This window comes from Rhinopithecus roxellana, chromosome 8, assembly GCF_007565055.1.
Source record: "Rhinopithecus roxellana isolate Shanxi Qingling chromosome 8, ASM756505v1, whole genome shotgun sequence".
Classification (NCBI taxonomy): domain Eukaryota; kingdom Metazoa; phylum Chordata; class Mammalia; order Primates; family Cercopithecidae; genus Rhinopithecus; species Rhinopithecus roxellana.
Window position 1 is genome coordinate 67,135,209 of NC_044556.1, and position 23,595 is coordinate 67,158,803.

The 23,595-nt window shown below is 39.7% G+C and overlaps 1 protein-coding gene across 1 annotated transcript in view; it reads left to right on the forward strand.

The window, feature by feature from the left end:
* The window catches only part of USH2A (usherin), an 825,608-nt gene that overhangs the window by 755,073 nt on the left and 46,940 nt on the right, over nt 1-23,595 (forward strand). The window contains exons 61-62 of the mRNA XM_030936493.1: nt 15,358-15,585; nt 20,165-21,681. Coding sequence (XP_030792353.1) covers nt 15,358-15,585; nt 20,165-21,681 — 1,745 coding nt within the window. The remainder of the gene's footprint in view (nt 1-15,357; nt 15,586-20,164; nt 21,682-23,595) is intronic.

Consider the following 23,595-nt stretch of genomic DNA (forward strand, 5'->3'; position numbering starts at 1 on the left):
AAACCCAGGTACCTTGTGTTAGAATAGGATAGGATAGGATAGGATAGGATAGGATAGGATAGGATAGGCTAGGCTCTGGTAACAAATAAAATTCCAAATCTCACTGCCTAATGCAATAAAAGTGGGAAACCCAAAGGTGGATTTGGCTGCCTTTCTCCACCTTGTATCAGTGTCAGATCATGATAGGGGTAGAGCATGCTGTGGAGTTCTGCAAGAAGCTTTTAAGGTCTAGACCTGAAAATAGCTGACATTCCTTCTTCCCGCATCCCATTGATAAGAATGTCTCATAACCTCTCTATTTAGGGTTAGGGAAACTAGCGACTGTGAAAAAAGTAAAATAAATGAATATTTGGTAAATTATAATTATCTCTGCCACATAACTCTTTTTATTTCCTTATCTTACGTTGCCTAGGATTACCCGTACAATAATAAATAGAATGCATCTGTCTTGTTGTATTAACAGGAAGACTGCTAAAGTTTTATCATTAAGTATGATTTTGCTATATGAGTGTTGAATTTTGTCTATTGAGATGATTAAATGTAAATCAACTTCTCTAAGGGCTAAATCCTATATGGTCATTGCTCTGCACTGAATGCAGTTGCCTACTCGCTTTCCAAATCCGTACAATGAAATCCTAACCCTCAATGTGATGTTATTAAGGAAGTGGTAAGGGGACAAACAAGTGAACAGACAGATATAATAGAGTATAAGATCTATCAAGTAATAAAGGTGGACCTGTGATTAAATTCAAACCCATTTTTCTCTCTTGAGTAGTCATGCTTATGACAAAGAAATTGTGAATGCCTTGTGGGTTTTTTGTTTGTTTGTTTGTTTGTTTTGAGACGGAGTCTCGCTCTGTCGCCCAGGCTGGAGTGCAGTGGCGCGATCTTGGCTCACTGCAAGCTCAGCTTCCCAGGTTCACGCCATTCTCCTGCCTCAGCCTCCTGAGTAGCTAGGATTACAGGTGCCAGCCACCACGCCCGGCTAATTTTTTGTAGAGACAGGATTTCACTGTAGCCAGGATGGTGTCTATCTCCTGACCTCGTGATCTGCCCGCCTTGGCCTACCAAAGTGCTGGGATTACAGGTGTGAGCCGCTGCACCTGGCCAGAAATTTTGAATGCCTTGTTTTAAACAAATAATTTTAATTTAAATTAAAAATAGTGTGTAGACATGAGTTGGGAATTTGTAATTCATTTGCAATTCTGGTATTGATGGATTGTTTTATCTTGTACAGGTCATTTGGGCCCTGTGGACTTTAGACTCAATAACAAAATCAGGCAGTTGGAGTAGAGTGCCAGTGACAATTTTTAGACTGTTTAACCCTAAGTGTCTTTCTAATAGGCCTTATTTATATGAGAATATTTTATAGTTAACCACAAGTATTTTGTCTGTGTTTATCAATAGTTACAAGCATAGCAGCCCTTTCTTTACTGAATAAAAGTTCAAACAAATCTGATTCATCTTTATTTGGAGCTGCCAATTAAAGTGGGATATAGTATACTTAAGCAGTACTCAACATGTAGGCCATTAATCTCCTAGGGTCCCAGACACTCTTTCAGAGACTCTGCCAGGGAAAAACTATGCTCATACTAACAGCAAGACCTTACATGTCTTTTTCACCTTCATCCCCTTCATGAGGGTGCAATGGAGTTTTCCAGAAGCTCCATGATGTGTGAGGATGTTGTCACTCTGCTGGCTAGTCGTATACATGTCTCAGTATTCTTTTCCTTTAAAATCTTCTCTACTTTAGTTTTCAATATGGTGACTATTGATAGATATAAAGATCAGAAACAAAAGCTCTTTGGGATCTTCAGTTGTTTTTAAGAAATAGGGGTCTTGAAATCAAAACACTGGAACCACTAATACATTTGACAAGTACATTTTAGCTCCATATAGCACAGAAGTAAAAATCATAACCCTGTCTCTTGTCAGTAGAATGACTCTGGATAAAACATATAACTTATCTAAACCTCAATTTCCTTGTGTATAATAATACAAATCTCCTAGCTTCATGTGAAGATGAAATGGAATACACCAAGTCTGACATAGTAGGAGCAAAAACTTTGCTCACAAATAATCCACCTTAGGAAGGATAGACAAGAAAATGGTAAACTGGTTGGATGCAGTGGCTCACGCCTCTAATCCCAACAATTTGGAAGGCTGAGGCAGGGGGATTGCTTCAGCTCAGGAATTCAAGACCAGCCTGGGCAACATAGTGAGGCCTTGTCTCTACCAAAAATAAATACATAAATATATATATATATATATATATATATATATATATATATACACACAAAAATTAGCTGGGCACGGTGGCGCACGCCTGTGGTGGCTCAGGATGCTGAGGTGGGAGGATTGTTTGAGTCTTGGAGACAGAGGTTGCAGTGAGCCGAGATCATGCCACAATACTCCAGCCCGGCCAACAGAGTGAGACTCTGTCTCAAAAAAATTTAAAAATGAAAAGAAAATGGTAAATGAATAGCTTTTGTTACCACAAGGGAGGAGAACTAAATACCTGGGGCATGGGGAGGAGATGGGGAACTTTTCATTGCTGCTGCACCCTTCACTTAGAAGGTCCAGTTTATCAAAAGTAATAATTTAGTTAAAACCTTAACAAATGTTTTTTAAAGAATTTCCCTGCTCCTCATAGATATAGCCTGGTAGTTTACATATCACTTCATTTTTTATGAAGTATTGTTGTTGCAAATTTATCTAGACTTGGTGTATTCCATTTCATCTTCACATGAAGCTAGGAGATTTGTATTATTATACACAAGGAAATTGAGGTTTAGATAAGTTATATGTTTTATCCAGAGTCATTCTACTGACAAGAGACAGGGTTATGATTTTTACTTCTGTGCTAAGTAAAATCAAAGAGCTAAGCATGCAATGATTGTTGCTGTGGGTATAAAATACTGCTTTGCTAAGGATGCTGTAGCTAACTCACAGTTAATTGGCTGAGGCCTGAGCACACCCATATCAGTTTCCCATATACAGATTTTTGGTTAACTTGGTTTCCATACACAAAGTGAGAAGAAAGTTCTAATTTTAAATATATATATATATATATATATATATATCTTTCTCTCCTGAGTCATAAATCTCTACCTCATTATTGAAAAATTGCCATCAATATAAAAATACACTCCTAGTATCTCCCATTTTTTAAATATGTGACTCCATGGGCCCCTCCAGCTACCATCTCCTGTTCCTGTTCCCCTTTACAGCCAAACTTCTCAAAAGAATACGTTAATATTCCCTGTTTCTACCTCTATACAACTGTTCTCCCTTCCACCCGCTCCAACCAGGTTTCTGTCCTTATCACTCCATTAAAAAGCTCATATCAAGACCACTTGCCACCAAATCAAGAGCTCTTCCTGTGCACAGCTTCCTGAACATTTCAGCATTATTTCACACTGCTTACCACATGTCCTTTAAAAAAGTACCCTCTTCTCTCAGTTTCAAGGAGATCACACTGTATTGGTTTTCTTCCCTTTATTGTTCTGGTCTCAGCTTCTATTACTGATTTCCTCTCTGCTGCTGTCCCAGTCAGCCTCATCCTGCATCTGCCACTGAGTTTGGTCCTGAGCCCTCTCTTCTACTTGACCTACACTCTCTCCTTAGACTATTCCTAGACTCATTCAAATCTACTTCTTCACTTCTTCGCCCCAGCCCTTCAGTTTAAATTCTGTCCATATTCACTGGTAACACAAACACTTTTGAACACTCACTCTAGTCCAGCCACAATTAGAGGCATTTGGGGTTTAGAAAGAATGAAATAGATGCAGGTCTTTGACTCTGTGGAGTTTATATTCTAGTGAGGAGAGACAGACAATAAGCAATAATCATAAAAAAATGTGGTATATGGTATGTTAGAAGGTGATGAGTGCTTTAGAAAATAAGAAAATAAATCAGGATAAAATGAATCAAAATTGGGAAGAGACAGGGAGGAGAGTGGGTCAGTGGCAGTTTTAAATAAGAGTGACTCATTGAGAAGATGAGCTGAAGTCACTTGTGCAAACCTATGCATAAAGTGGGTTGCAGGCAGAGAAAACAGCCAGTACTGAGGTCTCAAGGCACGAGCTTGTTTAGTATGTTTTAAAAATTTCAACAAGACTAGTGTGACTGCAGTGCAGTTTTCCCAGGGGAAAATGATAGGAGATGATGTCAGAAAGGAAGTAGAAGGGTGGGCGGAAAGAACAACAGGCTTTGATTATGAATAACTTGAGAAACTAGAACACGGTTTTGAGCAGAGGAGTGACATGATCTGACTTATGCTCAAAATGAACTCTTCTGTGTGGACAGTGAGGATTTAAGGTTTAAAATAGGCTAACTGGCTGGACACGGTGGCTCACACCTGTAATCCCAACACTTTGGGAGTCCAAGGCGGGTGGATCACAAGGTCAGGAGTTCGAGACCAGCCTGGCCAATATGCTGAAACCCCATCTCTATCAAAAATACATAAATTAACCTGGCCTGTTGGCGCACGCCTGTAGTCCCAGCTACTCGGGATGCTGAGGCAGAAGAATAGCTTGAACCTGGGAGGTGGAGGTTGCAGTGAGCCAAGATTGTACCACTGCACTCCAGCCTCAGTGACAGAAAATAAAAAAGGCTAACTGAGGCTATTGTAGTGCTGAGAGTGGGAAAGAATGGCTTGGATCAGAGTGATAGTAGTAGACGTGGTGTGAACTGGTAGGATTCTGGATGTATCTTGAAGTTAAATAAATCCAGTCCTATTTCCTAATGAGTAGAGTAGATGTGAAAAAAGAGAAAATGAATCCAAAGTTTCTGGCCTAAACAACTGGAAGAATGAAGTTGTCATCAACTTCGTGTGACTCCATAGGCCCCTCCAGCTTCCATCTCCTGTTCCTGTTCCCCTTTACAGCCAAACTTGTCAAAAGAATACGTTAATATTGAATATTAACATATTCAGAAGAATACAGGGGAAGCAGCTTTGCTGGGTACATCAGAATTTGATTTCAATCAGGGAGACTGAACATTATGGGTTTTGAGATAGAAAGTTTGTTATTATTGTTTATTAGAGACAGGGTCTTCTTATGTTGCCCAGGCTACACTCAAGCTTCTGGGCTCAAGCAATTCTTCCACCTTAGCCTTCCAAATAGCTGGGACTGAAGTTTTGCATCACCACACCCAGCTAAAGATGAGTGATTTATCCAGGAATTAGACCTTACGCAGTTGTGGCAATAGCTGGGAAAGTGAAGATTTGGGGAGGAGAGTAAGAAGATGGGTAAGGGAGTTGCCACCCTACCCATTCAAGAAGCCAAGGATGACTAGCCACCTTAGTGTTGCTGCCACAGATGCCTATGGAGAGGTCTATGGAAAGCAACTCCTCTGTGTAGCTACCATCTCTGTGGGGCCAGCACCAAGTGTCAGGTGGTAGACCTGGGCCACTGTTGGTTAAAGAGTCAGCAGCTGGAAAGAAGAGTCAGATTGGAGCAGAGGAGAATGAGGACAATCTGGAACCCACTTGCACCTCTGCATCTATTCGTCTTCACATCTAACTTAAACCAAGTTCAAAGAGTAATGGCCACTGATTTACTTTCATTCTCCAAATTGTACATAAATTTATTTTTAATCTAGAACCAGATAGAGAAGATATATTATTTACTGCTATATATAACAAAGTACTACAAACTTAGTAGCTTAAAAAAATTTCTACTTATTATCTCACAGTTCCCCTTTGTCAAGAGTCCAGGCCTTTTGTTCAAGGTCTCATGAGGCTACAGTTAGGGTGTCTGTTGGGCTGTGTTCTCATCTGGAGGTTTGAATGGAGAAACATTTACTTCCGAGCACATTCAAGTTGTTAGCAGAGTTCATTTCCCTTGTGTGGGAATGGGAGGAAGGCCCTGTCTTCCTGTTGGCTGTTGGCCCTCGTGTCCTAGAGACCACCCAGTTCCCCTTCACAGGGGTCCTTCACAGGTCCTCTCATAACATGGCAGCTTACTTCTTAAAGACCAGCTGGAGGATTTCACTTTCAGTCTGCTTAGATGGTGTCTGCCATATTTATGGCAGTGGCATCCCAGAGCTTTGCCATTTTCTATTAGTTAGCAACAAGGCATAGACCTTGACTGCACTCAGTGGGAGGGAGAATCACCCAAGGGCATGATTCATTGCAGGGGTCGCCTTAGGGCATGTCTCCCACAGAAGGAATTCCGAGATACGGATTTTCACCTTAACCAATTTGACATAATACAAACTTCAAAAAAGGGAAAATCAAGAGATCACATGGAGACTTGTTAAGTTTGAGATGTATTAGACATCCAAATGAAGAGGTTAATAAGGCAATTGGATATAAGACTGGATTTTGGGAGACATGTCCAAGGACCCTGAAATGTGTATTCCTAATTCAGTCTCTTCCCAAAACTCTAGATTCATTGGTCTGTCTACTTGATATCTTGAACTTAACAAGGCCAAAGTTTTTCCTTCCCTCTCCAAATCTGTTAGTGCTCAGACTTCTACATCTCATTAAATTGTACCATCACCTACCCTTTCTCTCAAGAAAAAAAACCCAAGAGTAGTCCTTCATTCCTCTCTTTCCCTTGCCTTCTACATTCAATCCATCATAATTCTATTGGTTCTACTTTCAAAATACAAATCCATCCCCTTAATTCTATGTCTACCATTACCACCATAGTCCAAGCCACTATTACCCCTTCCTGGCCTTCAGCAAAAGCCTTTGAATGTCTCCCCTCCCTCTCTTGACCCTTGAACTGGATCTTGTTCCTCCCAAAATGCATACATTGGAGCCCTAACCCCCAGGGTGACTGTATTTGGAGATAGGGCCTTTAAGAAAGTAATTAAGCTTAAGTGAGGTCATAAAGGTGGGGCCTTCATCCTATAGGATCAATGTTCTTATAAGAAGAACAAACATCAGAGATATCTCTCTGCATGCACACAAACATAACACGGGAACACATCCAGAAGACAGCTGTCTATAATCCAGAAGAGAGGCCTCACCGGAAGCCAACCATGAAGGCACTTTGATCTTAGACTTCTAACCTCAAGAATTGCAAGAAAACGAACTTCTGTGTTTAAGGTAACTCAGTCCATGGTTCTTTGCTATAGCAGCCCAAGTAGACAAATGCAATGGCCTCCATATATTCTTCACACATCAGTCAGAATGATTTATTTAAAACCTAAATTGTGTCACACCCTTGCTTATGGGCCTTCGATAGTTTTCCACTGAAATGGGAATCAGACTTGAACTCTTTACCTTGGCCTCCAGGATTTATACCATCTAGCTCCTGCTCATCTCTTTGACCTTCTCTCAGGCCATTCTCCTCTCCCCCACCCGGCTTGGTCACACTAGCTCCTTTCTGTCAACAAAAACACCAAGTCTTTTCCCATCTTAGAGTCTCCCTTCTGCTCTTGCTCTTGCCCAAAAATTTCTCCCCTGATTCTTCACACAGCTGATGTTTTTCTGCTCTCTTGCCTAAATGTAACTTCCTCAAGGACCTTTCTTACCCGCCCTTGTTAAATCAAGAATTTAATTCACTCTTCCCCACCACCTAATCCCAGACACTAATTAGTGCACCACTCTACCTATTCCCTTCATAATTTACCACAATTTCCAATTCTCTCTCTCTCTCTCGATATCTCTCTCTCTTTCTGTTTATGTATGGCCCATTTGTCCTCCTTTATAATGTAAAACTCAGGAAGGTAATGACCTTGCCTCCTTTGCTTTCTATTGTATCCTCAGAGATTAGGAGCATGCCTAGCGTATAAGAAGTTCTCAATACATGTGTGTTTAATCAAGACTTAAATAAATACAAAGCTATGGCCCAAATGAAAATTTTTATATGAGTTTTAGTACAGTTTTGCTACTATTTCCATAGAATAGCTTATCAGAGTGAAATTACTGGGTGACAGTGTATGCACATTTTTAATTTTGACAGATCAGAAGTACTGCTTTTTAATATTTAGTGTGACTGATTTGCCACTTTAAAATTTAATTATCACAAATTTAATTTTTTTTTCCTCTTCTCCTTTGAAAAATGAAGCATTTTAAAACCATTTTCTCCCCAATGTTTTTATGGTAACTGAAGCATCATTGTTCATTTTGCAATAACTCTAGTTTTTGCTTTATAGTTTAAATTGATACAGCCAATTTGTCTATAAAGAAAGTCTCTGTGAATTGAGTCTTCTTTCTGAATTGACCCCTCTGTTACAAAATGAATGATGTATTCTAAAGAGAGAGAGAGAGAAAAAAAAACCCTTCTCCCTTTTCACATATCATTCTTCTTTTCTGAGTGTAGAGAGTCATTGGAGTAAAAGCATTAAAGTGATCCCAGTGTTAACACATGAATCCTCCAAGCTGAACATTTTAAGTTTGAAATTTACAATTGTTATAACAATTGGCCCCTGCCTAATCCATTAGGCGACAGCATTAGCTAGAGCCCAGAGCTAGGAATGCTTTAACACTTATGAGTACATTTGAGTTGGCCTCATTGTTACCCAGTTGTCAATAGTATCCTTAACATTTCCAGCTGCCTCATCACTGTTTGACGTGTACAAGGGGCTGGGACAAGGGTGTAGAGGGTTCCACTCAAACGTGTCCCCAGTATCAGGAGAAAACACACTTTAGGAACACATGGTTCTGTTAGTGGGTCAGGACAGAAAACAGGAAAATTGGTTTTAATGTCATTCATTTGTTATGCTTCCTGCCTCAATTGAAATCAAAAGAAAAATCCTTGTTTAAAGGATAATTACAAATTTTGAAATAGAGCTAACATTCCACAAAGAAAATTTTAAATCTTTTTTCTAAGAAAATGCTTTCCTATTACCTTGTGCAAATGGCAATCTATACTTATTGGCTGAATAATAATTAAGTGAGTTAATTAATTAATTTCTGGCAGATTTATTATTTCATTAGTCACTGACCATGATCTATACCACGATAGGGTGAAATTTAAAAGTTCTTCCATTATTCCTTCAAATTGCACTGTAGAGCTCTTCACATGTAATTAATTCTTCAATGTTTTGCCTAATGTTACTTATTGTTTCCTAACAAATGCAGTTCAGAAACTTCAGGGTGACATTCACAGCCCTCCTCAGTCTTACCACAATCCCCTTTCCAGCCATAATCCCCACTATTCCCCTGCAACCGTTACACTTCTGCTACACACTGTTGAACTGCCACCCAAGTATCTCCAGAACTTTCTTCTGTTCCTTCTTCTAATTCTTCATCTATTTTCATCTACTCAAACTCTACATCTTTCCTGGCCTGGATCAAATGCCACATCTCAATTAAGTCTTCCCCAAGTCCTCACCCCCTTTCTTCTGCATTACAAGTATCTCCTTAGAGATTATAGCACTGCCACACTGATTTGTGTGTATGTATATACATTATTGATTTGCTCTATTAGATTATAAGTTCCTCAGAGTCAAGAGTCTGTGTTACCCATCTTGTATCTTCTATTGCAATTTTATAGAGTCTTTTGCATAAAAGATGCTCAAAAATGTTTAAAGAAGTAAACCAGCTGCTGAGAAACAATGCTAAATGTTTGCACTGAGCATTTTGGCAGCTGTGTCATCCCACTTGGTGATGCCGCCTTACACATACACACCAAAACAATAGGCCTGAACACTAAACGATAGGCCATGGTCCTAAAGGGTATTTTGTTCTACCTTTCTTGTATTGTGAGTTGATCTTTGATTCCAGAGCAACTCTGCATATATGTGAGTGCTGTCAAAATAAATGCCTTTTTTGTCTCACAACCTTAGATATATTTAGGTGAAGATGGCACTGGCAAAGGAAGTGTGCAGGTGAAATTCATGAAAATGTTCTGACAATGTTTATATTTTGCAGACTTGGAAGTCTCATGCCTAGTGAACCATGGATAAGTATTCAAGTTTGATATTTGCCTAATGTTTGGTAAAAAAAAAAACAAAAACTAAAAAACAAAAACAAAAAAAAACAGTAATTTCTGTATCAAGACTGATTTGATGGCCAGGGGCTGTGGCTCATGCCTGGACTTTGGGAGACCATGGAATTTGGGAGGCCCCAGGACTTTGGGAGGCCATGGTGGGTGGATCACTGAAATCCGAAGTTCAAGACCAGTCTGGCTAAGATGGCGAAACCCCATCTCTACTAAAACAAAAATTAGCTGGGCATGGTGGCAGGCACCTGTCATCCCAGCTACTCGGGAGACTGAAGCATGAGAATCACTTGAACCCAGGAGGCGGAGGTTGCAGTGAGCTGAAATTGCGCCATTGTATTCCTTGCATTCCAGCCTGGGCTACAAGAGTGAAACTTCATCTCTAAAAAGAAAAAAAAAAAAAAGAAAGAAAGAAACTGATTTGAATTTTGCAAAATAGTATTAGATATAAATATGTTGATCAACTTTTGGGGAACTTAAAGGTTAACTTTATAAATGGAGAGGAAAAATAGTCCTGCAGAATCCACGCCTCAAATTATCTGGCTTTCAGAAATCTAGAAAAATATTGCGTGTTGATTTGTCAGCATTACAACACATAAAAGCCATCCAATTGCCTGGATATACTGTATCCAAAGTCATGACTTTTAGATAACAGTTAATGGGAGCTTGAACTGCTTCTCACATTTTATTTGTAATCTAAATCAGAAACTCAAGGTCTCAGGTACAATCATTCCTTATCATTAAGACAGGTAAAATACAATTTATGATAAAGGATCTGGGCAGTTCAACTTAAGAATACAAAGGTTAATATACTTAAATCTAGATTCCTCTAAAGTTCTCTTTGTGCAAAAAGGTGAATTTTTGATGTGACTTATTCTCTGGTTCTTGGTATTCATGATAACTAAGGAGACAAGGGAACCCCATGACTTGGTTGGGATGCAGAAGCCAAAACTCATCCATTTCAGGATAAGGAGCCCAGGATAAGGAGAATCATAAATGAAAGACAAAGGCAGAAGAAATCCCACTGGCTTAGAATGAAGTTGATGGTGACCGGGAAGATTAACCCTTTCCAAAATATAATATGCACACATAATACTCTGTTGATGAACACAACAGTGCCTATACATCATTGTTTTAGTTCATTAGTGGGAGCAGGGTAAAAAGATTCCTAAGGGCTACGGTAAGGGAGCTTAGTGAAAACGCACCACAAAGACCAGAGGGAAAGCTCTGGAAATTGCTGGATCATCAGATCAATAGACTCAAAGATGACTAAGTTGGGAAGCTTTATGCAGTTTAAACATTTGTGCAGGGAGTATCCCCTCACAGTCTTTTATTGACAGCTACAGATCAATGGTAATTTTTGATCATTTTCAACCTACATAAACCTATTGACCCCATGGCCACCTTTGGGGCACTTCAAGTCGTCAAAAATAATCAGAGGAGATGGTGTAAAATTGTCAGACGGCTGAAGACTCCAAGTAGTTTCATATGTCCCCAGGAGCTGAGCTGAGAGGTTAAAATATAGTTCAAATTGCCAGCAGAACATCAACTGACAGAGTGTTCCAGAGAGTCTTGTCTATATGTCTCATAAAATGAGGCACTGATTTGTATCCAAACTCTGACCTTCATGCCTATAAAGTTAAAGAAGAAAAAAAGAGGCTGAATCCTATTGAAGACATTAGATTGCAAAGAATGGATTATTCCTAGTAAAATTGTTGCATCATCTTCTTCATCTACTGCCTAACAAAAGTAGCTGATATGCTTGCAGAATTACGTACAATATGGACATGGACGTGGAATGAACAAAGACAAAACGAAAGCAAGTGCAAGGTGGCAGGCCAGACGTCAGGGACAACAAAAAAATGTAGCTCAAATAAATCATTAGGAAGAGTGAAAGGAAGGAAAGAGCAAAATAATGGCAATGAAGGGGAAGAAGTAAGAGTATTGAATTAAGATAATCTCTATAGAGGAAAAGGAATGAGAGAAGATGGAAAGGGTGAATAAGAGGAAAGAGAAAGAAAGGAACGGAAGAAAGGTGAAGCAAAGGAGTGAAAGGGAGGAAAATCAATCGTCTTTAGTGATGACATTTCCTAGTCAGTGAGACAGAATGTTACATCTCCCAAAACATCTAAGATCCATGGTGCTCAAGCAAATATCCCGAATTTAAGAACAATAACAACCGAGTACGTAAATGAGAGCCAACCCAATCCACAGAGTGAACTGCATCCAAATTTTGCAGCAGGATTCTAAATTGTGAACTTCAATGTTGGAAATTCATTCAGGAGAGAATAATATAAATTATTTCCTAAAATGTCAAAGAATAAATTGGCAAGAATTGTCTTGCTATTTTTATGTTTTCTTCATTTTTTAATATAGCTCTTACTAAACATTGACAAAAACTATGTCTATTATTTAGATCTATTTAAGTAGTCTATATTTGTTATGTGTGTGTGTATATATATGTGTGTGTGTGTATATATGTGTGTACTATATAATATATATATAACTCTTCAGGAATAACAAATTAGCCAGATGCAATGGCTCTCACCTGTAATCCCAGCATTTTTGGGCAGCCAAGGCAAAAGGATGACTTGAGCTCGAGAGTTAGAGACCAACCTGGGCAACATAGTAATACCCAATCCCTAGGAAAAGAAAAGAAAAGAAAATAGGGAGGGAGGGAAGGAGGGAGAGAGAGAGAGAGAGAAAGAGATAGATAGAGAGAGAGAGAGAGAGAGAGAGAGAGAGAGAGAGAGAGAGAGAGAGAGAGAGATAGAGCAGAGAGAGAGAAAAGAAAGGCACAAGAAAGAAGAACGCAAGACGAAAGAAAGACAGCAAGACGAAGAAGGAAGGCCGGAAGGAAGGAAGGCATTAGGAATTATGCAGGAAGGGAAGGAAAGACAGAGACAGAACGAAAGAAAGAAGGAAAAAGCGAGAAGAAAAACACCCTACAGAAAGAACCATACAGCAAAAGGAAAAAGAAGAAAGACAGCACCGACAGACAGAAGAAAGAAAGAACGAGTAGGAGAGCAAAGAAAGCAGAGGAAAAAAGAAAGAACAGAACGCAAAAGGACGGAAGTCAGAAGGAGGACTTCATAGGAGGACCTCAGGACGTGCCGTCAGTCCTCACGGAGAAGGGAAGAAGGGAAGAAGGGAAGGAAGGGAAGGAAGGGAAGATTTATTTTAATTAGCCACATGGTAGTACATGCCTGTAGTCACAGCTACTCCAGAGGCTGAGGCAGGAGAATCATTTGAACACAGGAGTTCAAGGCTGCACTGAGCCATGATCATGCCACTACACTCCGGCCTAGGCAAAAGAGCCAAAATAATAACAATAATAATAATAAATAAAATAAATAAATAAATAATGTAATATGAGAACTTGTCCTTGGTGTAATTTCATGATACAGAAATTCTTTTTTACATCCCAACATGTGGTTATTTCTCTCTTTTTTTATAAGGTACATATAGACCAGGTTAGGCAAAATAACTGTCGTAATGACCCTTTGTAGGAGTATACCCCTAAACTTTTTCCGTGCCAGGCATGCATGAACTTTAACTTGCAACCTACGGGCCATATTTCTATATAGATGGTGGAGGTTTTGAAGCTAGGGCATTTTGCATACTTCTGTTTTCAAGGATCTGAGCCATAAATGTTTATTAAAAGATTATGTAATGAAGTCAGAAATCAGTTTTGTTATTTTTTTAATGGTTGCCTGGAGTGTGTTGGATGACTGAATGCCAGTTGTTAATCATTAAGTACTCATGTTACCAAAAGTGTTTGATAGTATTGCCATCTAGGGGCTGAATGGAATTCTCAGCTCTGAAATAAACTATAATTGAGCAGGTGCAGCTATTGACAATATACATATGTTTTTGCTTTATAGCCCACATGCTTTTCATGTTTCTTATGACAAAAGCTTATGAAAAAATGTCCCCCAGCAGCCCACCTTTTTTATATATAATCTGTTAGAGGTGATTACTATTTGCTTTGGAGCGTATGCTTTTTTGGCATCTATTACTGAATATTCTGAACAAAGAATTATTCTTTTTTGCATTATTAATCTTGTCCATGTTTGCCTTATTTCCACAGAAAAGGAATCATTTATCAGAAAAGAATGTTTGTAATCGGGACTTGTAGCATCTTCAGATTTAATATTCATTATGGTCACTCTAGTTCTGTGCTATATTTATCTAAAAGGCCAATCCAATGTTGTGGAGAAATAACTTTTTAAATATTTATGATCTAACTTTTAATATTTTAAAAAAGAGAAATTAGTATTTCTGTAAAATTTGTTTCAGAGTCTGGTTGCTCAGCAAATGTTTAAATATTAAAAGATTTCAAGAGGTTAGCATGTAATATCATAATGGGACTTATTGAAATAGGAAAATTGACTTTACAAGTTTTTGATATGTGAGGGAAATTGTATTTTCTCTGCCTATGTTTAACACATAACAAGAAATAACACAGGTAAAATGTATAGCCAATTATGTCAGAAAACAGCACCAAAACCTATTTCAACATTGTTTTGTTTTTGTCTAACCACTTTGTTTGGAAAACAATTCTGTTTTATTTTGTTGTCTTGTTTTAGATTTTATCCAAAATGATATTTGGATTTCCCCAAATTAAGGATGATTTCCTTACACATAATTTTTTCTGATGTTCTTGGGTACTACTTTCAGAAATAACTTTCACTACTCCACCTTATATTCCTCCTCCTCCTTGTTCAAAGACCAAATTCTCCAAGCCTAGCTAACAATTACTTTGGTAGGTTTCATAGTTTTACTTATGGTGCTTTTAACAAATGAAAATATTTTTATATCTATAATAATAATAGACTTCTCTAAGGGTGTTTGTACACGTATAGTTGAACTGGCTTGTTATTGTTTTCTTGTGTTTATTTGTTTTATTGAATTCATAAGATATACATACATGCCAAGAGAATGAGAGAGGGAGACTGGGAAGATGGAGAGTCTTGTGTACAAACAGATAGTGTTGGGGATTTGGAAATTAGGGGTGTTCAGATTAGCTCTCCAAACCCTTAATATTAACCTGGCAGGCAATAATCCCAGTCTCTGACATGCAACTTAGTACCACTGATTTCCATTTTGAGCTGGATGCAGCACTGATCTGAAGCATCATGGTTTTTCTTTTTTTTTTTTAATGTTTATATATCACACGCTTTGGGTTGCAAGCACTGAAAAATCAAGGATCCTATCTGATCCACTTTCTGAGTGTCTGAAATCATACAACATTGGGTAATATATTCAAGGTGTCAACAAGAACAAGAAAAAATGCATCATTTTCTTAATGATAATTCAAAACTCTGCCATAGTGTTTGCGCTGCTGTTGCCTATGTGCTTTGGCCATGAGGTTCAGAGAATGACTTTACAGCAGTATTGTCAGTTTCAAAAAACAAAAAAGAAAAAACAACTTACCTTGTTAACTTTCTTACAGGGAACAAGCCATCAAGCCCACCTGTTCGGGTTAGAACCATTCACAACATATCTCGTTGGTGTTGTGGCTGCAAACCATGCAGGAGAAATTTTAAGCCCCTGGACTCTGATTCAAACCTTAGAATCTTCCCCAAGTGGACTGAGAAACTTTACAGTAGAACAGAAAGAGAATGGCCGGGCATTGCTACTACAGTGGTCAGAGCCTATGAGAACCAACGGTGTGATTAAGGTAATGTCTACCCTGCGTAAGAAATTATGCTTGGTGTTCTCCAGATAAATAGATGAGCCCTGACATGCCATCAGGTCACTGTGGGAAAACTCCCTTCGCAGCCTGTTTAATTCCTCTTGATAGCTCCTCCAGGCACTTAATCATAGATCAGAGAAAACTAGCCCAGATGTATGATGCTTCCTATGAACCCAACACTGGGCTAAATGCTCTCCATGGATTATCTCATTTAATCCTCACATCAACCCTGCTAGGTGGGTACCACTAAACCTCATGAGGCATATGTAGGCTAAATAACGGCCCAAGCCTACACTGTGAGTAATTGAGTTAGGATTTGAAGCCAGGAACTCACATCGGAACTGAACTCTAAATGACTATGTTCTTACGGCCTCCTGAATTATCCTATCCAGTTATTTGCTTAAGACTTGCCTAATTTATGCTTCAAACAGAGCTCACCAAGCAAGTCATAGGTGTCTGCTAACTTTCCAACTTCTGTATGTAGCCATGAGAAACAGTGTTATAAATGTCATATACATATCTCAAGCTCTGCCAGCCCGTGAGTGCAGGGGAGACTGTATTTTCATGAGTAGCCTGCATTTTGATGATTTGAACCTTCAGCCACACAAAAGCCAGCCCTCATCTACCTCTCTGATGTTCCTTCCCAAGGATGGTGGCAGACATACCTGTTAGTTCATGCTACTGCCTTTACCTCCAGTCTCTCTTGGCCTTGGTCCATCTCTAAGGCCCTCATAAACTACCTTCTGCAGGCTGGGACAGCAGAGACCCCCAGCCTGCAGTTGCTATAGATACACTACCCTTTTGTTTGCCACTCCTTCTCCAAGAGGCAAAGATTCCCACATTAATTCCACATCACAGGGTTGAGACTAAGCTGTTACTTTTAATAAAGCCTCCCTGAAAACCATAAGAGAGGGATGACAGCAGGAAATTACGTGCAGCAATAACTAAGAACTGTAACTAGAGCTCACAGACCCAGGTCCATCCTGTGGGCCTCTCTGTGGGCTGCCTCTCTGCCTGGCTTCAAGGCCTGCTGCAAGTAGCAGTAACAAGCTGCTTCCCACCAGCCTGCCTACATGTGGACAGAAGCCAGACTTCTACCCCCTGGGGCAAGAGGCTTGAGCCTTAGGATTCATGACCTTAAAATCCAAATCACGGCCCCAAGGCACCCATCAGAAAAGAAAGCTCCTTCCCTCAAAGCATTTCTCCTTGTGGGTATTTGGAGCCATGACAGCATCTGCTTCTTCCTGGCATGATTGACAATAAGAATATTGACTCCTTGGACCTTTATTTACTTTTCACCAAATATTAAGCAAATATTTGGTGAAATACTTCTACTAAGTGCCATATACTTATTCAAGAGTGAACCAGACAGTCAAGTTCCCTGATGTTACAGACCGTGTGTGAGTGCACGTGCATGTGTGTGTGTTTGTGTGTGAATAAATGTGGCAGAGTATATGAATGGTGGGGGTACAGAAAAGCAAACAATAAGCTAGTAAATAAATAAGCAAGGGAATTACAGAGAGCAATGAATGCTATAAAGAAAATTAAATAGAATCATGTAATTAGGCCTGCTCAGGCTATTTTAGAATGGAATATCATTTGAATCAAATTGACATTTGAGCTGAGACCTGAATGACAAGACAGAGTTAGTCATGTGAAGATATGGGGGCAAAATGTTCCAGACTAAATGAACAGCAAATGCAAGGCCTGAAGCCAGGAATGAACTTGGTGTATTCAAGGAAAGAGAAGAAAGCTAGTGTGTATGAAGTATTTGGGGGAAAGAAAGATGGCACTAGAAAAGGTTGGAGGGACTAATAGGAGATAGATTGTACCCAACCTTGTAGACTGTGGTAAAGAGTTTAGAATTTGTTCCAAGTGTAATGAAAAATTACTGAATGCTTTAAGCAAAGGAATAGCATGATCAAATTTGTTTTTAAAAATCACTCTGGCTACCCTGTGGAAAATGGACTATATAAGGACCAATGGAGTTTGAGAACTATTGAAGATTTCAAGGTAGAATTGAAGGTGGCTCAAATTAGAGTAGCAGTTGTGAAGTCATGCACTATAGGTGAATTGAAGATAAATACAGAAGATAGGATGATGAAATGTGTTAATGAGCTGAATGAGAGTTGTGAAGGAAAGGGAGTGCTTTAGGATGACTTTTGGGTTTAGGCTTTGGGCTATTGATGAGGAAGCGGAGACTGGAAGACGAACAAGTTTGAAGGGGCAAGCAGGTAGTGTGAAGTACAAGTCTAAAACTCCTGAGAGAGTTATTTGCTGGGATAAATATTCAGAATCCATTAGCAAGTGGATGTCCTTTAAACCCATGGTGCCAGAGGAGATCAGCTATGGAGAGAATGTAACTCAACCTGTTGCAAGTCTGGGATCAAGGCCTGAGGCATAAATGTGGGGGTCAAGAGGAGGAAAGAGAGCCAGCAAAGACTGATAAGAGGGAATTAGGCTAGAAGGAAAAGTATATGAGTGGAGTGTCCAAAATGAGAAGAGAAAATATGCCAAAATGCTGCTGAGAGCACAAGTAAAATGAGGGCAGAGAAGCCACCCTGAGTATAGGAATGAGGAGGTCACTGTGATCTTGACAAGGAGAGTAAGCGGTAGAATGGGAAACCTGATTGGCATGGCTGATTGAGGAGAGAATGGTAAGGGAGGAAATTAGGACAACTCATTAAAGCCATTTAGATGAAAAGAAAAGCAGAGAAATGGAGCAATAGGTGGAGACTGTGGGATGGGGAAGTTTTATGTAAAATCATTGAAAAATACTAGAGTACATTTAAACAGAATGGAAATAACCAGTAGAGGGAGATAAACTGGTGACGTAGGAGATATTGAGAATAACGGCAGTAGTGAAGTCATGGGGAGGGAGGAAGGGATGGGATACAGTGCTCAGGAGGCCTTTAATAAGGACAGAGATATTTCATTCACAGCAAAAGGAGGAAAGGCAAATCATGTAAGTCTAGATTCACATGGATGCAATGGTCACAATATATAACATGGAAGCATTCTTCTCTAACTGCTTCTATTTTCAATGAACTAGGTGGTTATGTCAACAATCAATCAACGGTGAGGGAAGGAAGAGGGTGTTGGCAATTAGGGGAAAGGAGGAAATATGAAATAATCACCTGGGAAAATGACAGAGCAAAAGCATGAGGGAATAAAGTAGGATTACAAATTGGTAATCATCTATTTTAAATGTGTGGTTAAAAGTTTAACGTGGGACTGGTAAAAATGTTTGGGTGTTTTTCTACAAACCCATTCAGAACTTGAGTATAGAGGGAAAGCTAAATTTTACACTAGTTAGAGATTTACCAGGTGAATATCAGGGGCAGCAAGGGGTGCTGGGGAGTCACAGAGGCTGCAAGCTGGTTATGGAACCTACGCTCCCTTCAGAAACTATGGCAGTCCCCTTCCCTCATGGGGGTGGTCTTGCCCTGGGTCCCCAACCAGAAAATCACACCAACATACAACATTCCAACATAAAGAGATTTCCAAACATCTAGGCTATGCAATCTTAGGGAAAAAATGGAGTATATTAACAATTTAGTCTAAATTAAGCTTGCCCAAGAACCACTCCTGGGAATGTTTCAAGGGTGTGCCTTCCAAGGGCTGTAGAATGTGTTCTGTCCCCTCTTGAGAGTCACCATGATAGGGAGTCATCGCTAGGAATGTGTCATCTCTCTCAGGCTTGTTGGAGCAAGAAAAGGTTGGAAAATCACTGTTCAAAAACACCTGCATTCAGATTAACTTACTTCCCATCCTTCAAAAAAAATGAATAATACAAGGACAAAAACTTGCTCTACATTTGTACAGTATAATAAGCACTCAGATGTTTTTTTCCAGAACAAAAGAATACTTTGCCCCCAAAGGAACAATCAATTCTGCCATGGCCTGCAAGAGAAAACAGGGTGTTTTTTTCCATCTCCTAGTCATAAAGATCTATATATATGTATATATGTACAGGCATATATATGTATGGATATTTGTACTTATGTATAATATATAGGTGTCTGTGTGCCTAAACACACACACACACACACACACACACACACACTCTCTCTCTCTCTCTCTCTTTCAGCCCTCCCACTCTGTAACAACAAATGATTAAGCATTGTAATTCTATTTCCCAGCAAATGCCGTGGAAGGTAGACCCTACTTACTCTAGTCAGTGTGAGATCAGAAGCAGTTCATATCTATAAAACAGGAGATTTGAACACTATTCTCTACTTTAAAAAAAAAAAATGCAAGTAGGAGAAACCTCGTGAGTACCATTTAAGTCAAAGAATCAGGTTCAATAGCCCTTAGTTTTGAAATAAATGCTTACATATTGCCCAAACTGAATAAAAAAGGCAAAGAAAAACATTGTTTGTCTCTCTGTGGGCCTTATATTAACTGAAAAAAAATCACACTTTCCCAACTAATATCAGAATACTTCTCTAAATTAGGGCCATCAAAATAACGAATAAGGGGGTAAAGGTTAAAAAGGGACTAAATAACTACACAAAGAAATTGTATGCTGCAGGTTATCCCTTTTGCTTCTGTCCTTCTGTAGACATACAACATCTTCAATGACGGGCTCCTGGAGTACTCTGGTTTGAATCGTCAGTTTCTCTTCCGCCGCCTGGAGCCTTTCACTCTCTACACACTGACCCTGGAGGCCTGCACCAGAGCAGGCTGTGCACACTCAGCGCCCCAGCCTCTGTGGACAGATGAAGCCCCTCCAGACTCTCAGCTGGCTCCTACTGTCCACTCTGTGAAGTCCACCAGTGTTGAGCTGAACTGGTCTGAGCCTGTTAACCCAAATGGAAAAATAATTCGCTATGAAGTGATTCGCAGATGCTTCGAGGGAAAAGCTTGGGGAAATCAGACAATCCAGGTGGATGAGAAAATTGTTTTCACAGAATATAACACTGAAAGGGATACATTTATGTATAATGACACTGGTTTGCAACCATGGACGCAGTGTGAATATAAAATCTACACTTGGAATTCAGCCGGGCATACCTGTAGCTCTTGGAATGTGGTAAGGACATTGCAAGCACCTCCAGAAGGTCTCTCTCCACCTGTGATATCCTATGTTTCTATGAATCCCCAAAAACTGCTGATTTCCTGGATCCCACCAGAACAGTCTAATGGTATTATCCAGTCCTATAGACTTCAAAGGAATGAAACGCTCTATCCTTTTAGCTTTGATGCTATGACTTTCAATTACACTGATGAAGAGCTTCTTCCTTTTTCCACCTATAGCTATGCACTCCAAGCCTGCACGAGTGGAGGCTGCTCCACCAGCAAACCCACCAGCATCACAACTCTGGAGGCTGCTCCATCAGGAGTCAGCCCTCCAGATCTTTGGACCGTCAGTGCCACACAAGTAAATGTATGTTGGTCACCGCCCACAGTGAAAAATGGAAAGATCACTAAATATTTAGTTAGATATGATAATAAGGAGTCCCTTGCTGGCCAGGGCCTGTGCCTACTGGTTTCCCACCTGCAGCCTTACACTCAGTATAACTTCTCCCTTGTAGCCTGCACGAATGGAGGTTGCACAGCTAGTGTGTCAAAATCTGCCTGGACAATGGAGGCCCTGCCAGAGAACATGGACTCTCCAACACTGCAAGTCACAGGCTCAGAATCGATAGAAATCACCTGGAAACCTCCAAGAAACCCAAATGGCCAGATCAGAAGTTATGAACTTAGGAGAGATGGAACCATTGTGTATACAGGCTTGGAAACACGCTATCATGATTTTACTCTCACCCCAGGTGTGGAGTATGGCTACACAGTAACTGCCAACAACAGCCAAGGGGGCATTTTGAGTCCTCTTGCCAAAGATCGAACCAACCCCTCAGCACCCTCAGGGATGGAACCTCCAAAATTGCAGGCCAGGGGTCCTCAGGAGATCTTAGTGAATTGGGACCCTCCAGTGAGAACAAATGGCGATATCATCAACTATACCCTCTTCATCCGTGAAATGTTTCAAAGAGAAACTAAAATCATACACATAAACACAACTCATAATTCTTTTGGTACGCAGTCATATATAGTGAACCAGCTGAAGCCATTTCACAGGTAGGTAGCCATGTCTCGGTTTTCTGAGTGTGCCACTGACCTTTCTATTTCTGAGCCCTTGGTCAGTTCTAATGAAGACTCTGAAAATGTGAAGCATGGTGTCCCCAACCTCCATCCACCTAAACATGCATAGTAGACAAAGCACATCCTCATCCAAGCAAAGCCTGCTTGCATAACCTCCAGAGAGCAGATTCTTGTAGGTGATGTTTTGAAAGCCAGTGTTTCAGAAAGGTTTACAATGCATCCTGGTATCTGAAATAAGTAGGAGGGAGATGAGGCTAGTCCCCCGGGAAATATGCAGGCCCCTGGACAGTTCTGACAGCCCCGATAGGGTCATCTGACTAGACTGTGAATAAAATGATGTATTATTTTAAGGTTAAAAGATGCCAATCAATGAGCGCAATTACCAGCCAGAGTTAGACTAAAACAAAATTTGCTTTGTGAAGAGCCTTCTTATCAAATCCAGCACTTCCTCCAGGAATAATAAGGCTTCTCTTACTCTACTTTCTTATGGTTTCTCAGGACAATGCCACTTTGCTAGCTCATGTTTTCCTAGCGGTCCTATCTGGACTCTGTGACATGCATGGAAGTGCGTTGTTCTCCACACAAAAGAATCTTGCCCGTTGCTTAAATAATTGTTTGGCAGTTTTCCCCATCACATTTTGAGTAACTTACATCCCCAGAGAGAAGGGTAATAAAAGATATTTTATGCTTAAAATTTGGTAAAATGAACAGAATCACTTAAAAAAATTAAAGGCTGAAAGAGTGTTGATTTCCAACTACCACAGGTAAAATTCAGCTATTATTATAATCTAGTGATGTGTAGATTAGATCCTCCTATAATTACCTCTGATATATAGTGCTGTTTAAATGAAACATTCATGGTCTTATGCATCTACTCATGACAATTATTTAGGGTCTATTAAATATTAAACAGTAATTAAAACTTCCTCAGGTATTCTCCACAGCTAGTCCACATGCTGTGTGAGTTGGCTTTTATATTACCTTACACTGATTCAGGGCATAAAAAAGGCCCACTGTAGTTGCAGAGCTGTGTATTCTAGACTGGCTTCCTCTTTACTTGACTGTACTTCCAACTTTCAAAAATCATATCAATTTGCTCCCTTTTGAAACTCTTATTTGAAAAATCTTCTAGAGGTGAAGCAGTTTGTCCAGGCACGAAAGCAATGCTTTTTCCAGGCTGGAAAAAAAAAAAAAAGTTTGATTTATCTGATAAATTGCAAGGCTATTTAAGAATGTGAGAGAAATCTCTTCATTATCCACTCTAACTGAATCTATAAGTGACATTGACATAAAACAGAGTATCACTTCTATATGAAGTTGGAGTTCATGCATGCTTCTTGTTTTTGTTTTTAGTGGATTAATGTTCACTGAATATTGCAAATGTGTGTGTCCTCCTTTCAGCACCCCCAGCTGGTCAGTAAAAAGAAATAGCCTGGGAACGTCCTAATTAGCAGAAGGAATCCGGCCCAAAATTTAAAAACTACCACAGATAACCCAGAAAATGAATAATCTTCATGTGGGAAATCAAAATTGACCTCACAGAATTGCTTAGAAGTCAGATCTACCATACACAGCTATGGATTTGATCACCAATAAACTGGTAGCGCTGTCATGGTGGAGATGGACATGAGAGAAGAACCAAGGGAGGAGGAGAAGAAAGTGGGAATAAAATAAGTCACAAAGGGAAAAAGGTGTAATTAAGAAAGCAAAAACACAAAAGAGAAAGAGCAAGTAAAAGAACAGAAAGCAGTGATTCAAAGAGCAAAGAGGGGAGGTAGAAAATAAAAGAGGAAAAGGCTAGAACTAAAAGCAATAAAGGTAGAAAGAAGATAGCTGGGTACCTGAGGGAAAATTGAAGGTGTCATAAAATCAATGGTGGTTGGGAATAGA